Here is a 2,850-nt window from a genome sequence, read left to right on the forward strand (position 1 = left end):
ACGACGACGATGATGGCTCGATAAGGGACACCCAGGAGAAACAATCTCTTTCTCTCCCTTCCCCACTTCTCGCGCGATCAACTTTCGGTTTCGGGTATCGGAGAGAGAGGCGGACGTCATCGTTGACCCAATTCTCGAAAATTGGAGAGGAAAAGAAAAAAAAAAAAAAGAAATATCGACACGTGGATCACGAAAAATTCGAGGATATTTAATCGATAATTATTCGATCAATTATTAAATCGAAAAAAAAAAAAGGAATATTTCGTGTATACTTTATATAAACGAATTTTCGAAGAATTTAATATCATTTTTTGATAATTGCGAAAATTCATACGATCGAACGTATAATCGTTGGAAATCGAATAAAAGTATATCGTAACGAAAGGATCGAGAATTTATTATTATTATTATTATTATTATTATTATTACAACGCGCGCGATCGAAAATTAGTGGCCTGGTTTCGTTTCGGGCGCGCGTTTTCGCCCGATTCGGAGAAATTCGTCGCGAGAGGAGAAAGTATCTGGACGTATCGATCGTATCTTTTCTTATTATCGTCGTAGAAGGATGTTGGACGCGCGTAAATGGTGTCGACCGGTCTGCGTCTGAATGATCGACCGCCTGTGCCTGTTGCCGACACACATTTCGTCTATCGAAAGGAGAAAACTGTCTGCGACCGTAGATTCCACCACCAACTCGTTCTAAATCGTCCTCCTCCCTCGCTTATTATTACGGAAGTGTCCCGGGGAGAAACCCGAGCCTGATTAAATTCCTGATTCTCTCTCCCTCTCTGTCCCTCTTCTTCTTCTTCTTCTTCTTCTTCTTCTTCTTCTCTTTCTCGTCTCTTTCTCACACGTCTTTTTAACACGGAAAAACAAGGACACTTGAGTTTACTCGTTTGAAAAACTTGATGATCATTACACAGGATATTAAAAGCCGTCGTTAAGGGGAAATTTACGATCGTAAAATATTAAATTGAAGGTGTTGGGTAATTAAAGACAGCTACTTTGACGGGGAAAGAAAGATAATTGAATTCTAAATATAGAAGAGTTGACTAAGTACAGTTAAATTGCTGTAACGAAGTTTATAAATTAGAAATAATTAAGAAATTTACCTTCGAGGAATGAAAAACATGAAAATTTGAAATTTTTACATATTTTTAATATTTACAACTCGTCTAAATACGAATTCACGAATACCAACAACAACCATCCCCTCCTTCCCTCCCCATCCTTTCCACCCTCTTAAATTTCCTAAAAAAAAATTTCTCCATAATTTGTCCAAAAAGAAAAGAAAAAAAACTTGCTTTTCCTTCAAGCGAAACCAAAACCGAAACACGAATCGACCCATCCTCTCCGAGAAAAAAGAAAGAAAAACAAAAAAAAAGGACAAGGAAAACCAGGAAGAAAGCCTCTCCAAAGCCTCATCGTCGATCGGGTTTCAAGGATACACGATCGTCCGTGTGGCGTGGCGTCGTGGCAAGGAACGAGCGAACGGTATCAAACCGGGCCTAGTTATACCAACCATCCAACGCTACACGTATACACGTATACCGTGTATCGTTCAAGCGGCACGCGAAGGGAAGTGGAACAGAAGAGAAAGGTATGCGGCAAGATGAACTAGTTTCGTTCCTGGCCTGGCGTCGATCGATTCCTTCTTCCCTCTATCCCATATCCCATCTCATCTATCGTATCGTCCATCTGTTGTCGATCATCCCTCCCTCCCTTTGGGAACAAAGAAGAAAAATTCTCTCTCTGTTCACGAAGTGACGAAGTGAAGAAGAGGGAGGGCGGAAGGAGTCGAATATATCCTCCTCGATCCATTCAAAAATTCACGCGCTTGCAACCTTTTGTTTCAATTAATTCCACTAATTCGAGTTCCAGGCTCGATGGAAAATTTTCTCCTCGAGGAAGTAAAAAGAAGAGAAGAGAAAAAAAATTTAAACGAGTCGCTGGAGGAAAATCCGTGGCATCCAACGTGGTTGCCAATTTGCAATGTAACGTAATAATAATATGTGGCGCGGATCTCGTGCCGCTAATTACGGATCGAAAGATGTATACGTGCAGGGAGAGAAGGAAGGCTGCGCTTGCTCGCGTTACAACACCCGAGATTCGAAATCGGTTACGTTCTCTTCTGCTCCACTAAATCGCGGAAAGAGGGAAAGGAAGCCCCGTTTGTTCGTTCCGTTTGGGCGGGGTGTTGCAGCGCGACGCGATATCCAGTGATCTAGAATAAAGGGAGAGAGCGGATGAGAAGAGAGAGAGAGATGGAGGAGGAGGAGGAGGAGGCGTATAGCAGCCAACCGCGGCGTAACGCTCTGAAACGCTTGGGAAAAATGAGAATTAAAAAAAAACTAGGGGAGGAGGAGGAGATGATAAAGATCGAGAGGAGGCAGAGAGAAAAAAGGGGAAGAGGAGGAAAAGGAGAAAAAACTAGGGGAGGAGGGCGAGCGGGGGCGAAGCAGATCGGAAGCGCAAGCAGCAACGGGCGAGCGACAACGCGAGAACGAGAGAAGAGAACGGCCGCCGGCATCCGAGCCGGCCGCTCTCCTTGCTCCTTTTCCTTTTTTTCCCCCTTTTCTTTTTTTCTCCTTTTCCTTTTTTCCTCTTTTTCATAGCTACGATCACCGACCGGCACGTACAACTATATATAAACTCCGATTTCAAATCCGCCTAGATGCACCGCTCGGACCTCCGCCGTAGGTTCGCCACAGGTCCGACAATTTTCTTCAACGAAGCGCGTGTTCTACGCGGCCGCGTGTCGATCGTGCAGAGACGGAAGTCGGAAACAGGAGCGGGCACGGGGCAGCGAGCATGGATTGGGCGAGGATCGCGTTCACGCTACGCTACGGG

General features: G+C 44.5%; 2 protein-coding genes across 2 annotated transcripts in view; both read left to right on the plus strand.

Annotated features, from left to right (window-relative positions):
- LOC102675034 overlaps positions 1–2,850 on the plus strand; it is a 34,573-nt gene that overhangs the window by 17,190 nt on the left and 14,533 nt on the right. The window lies entirely within an intron of this gene.
- Positions 566–2,850, plus strand: part of LOC102680418 (POU domain, class 4, transcription factor 2-like) — a 3,559-nt gene continuing 1,274 nt past the window's right edge. Inside the window, exon 1 of the mRNA XM_006609355.2 lies at positions 566–595. Within this exon, the coding sequence (XP_006609418.1) occupies positions 566–595 (30 nt within the window). The remainder of the gene's footprint in view (positions 596–2,850) is intronic.

The sequence above is a fragment of the Apis dorsata genome, unplaced genomic scaffold (genome assembly GCF_000469605.1).
Source record: "Apis dorsata unplaced genomic scaffold, Apis dorsata 1.3 scaffold_52, whole genome shotgun sequence".
NCBI classification, from domain to species: domain Eukaryota; kingdom Metazoa; phylum Arthropoda; class Insecta; order Hymenoptera; family Apidae; genus Apis; species Apis dorsata.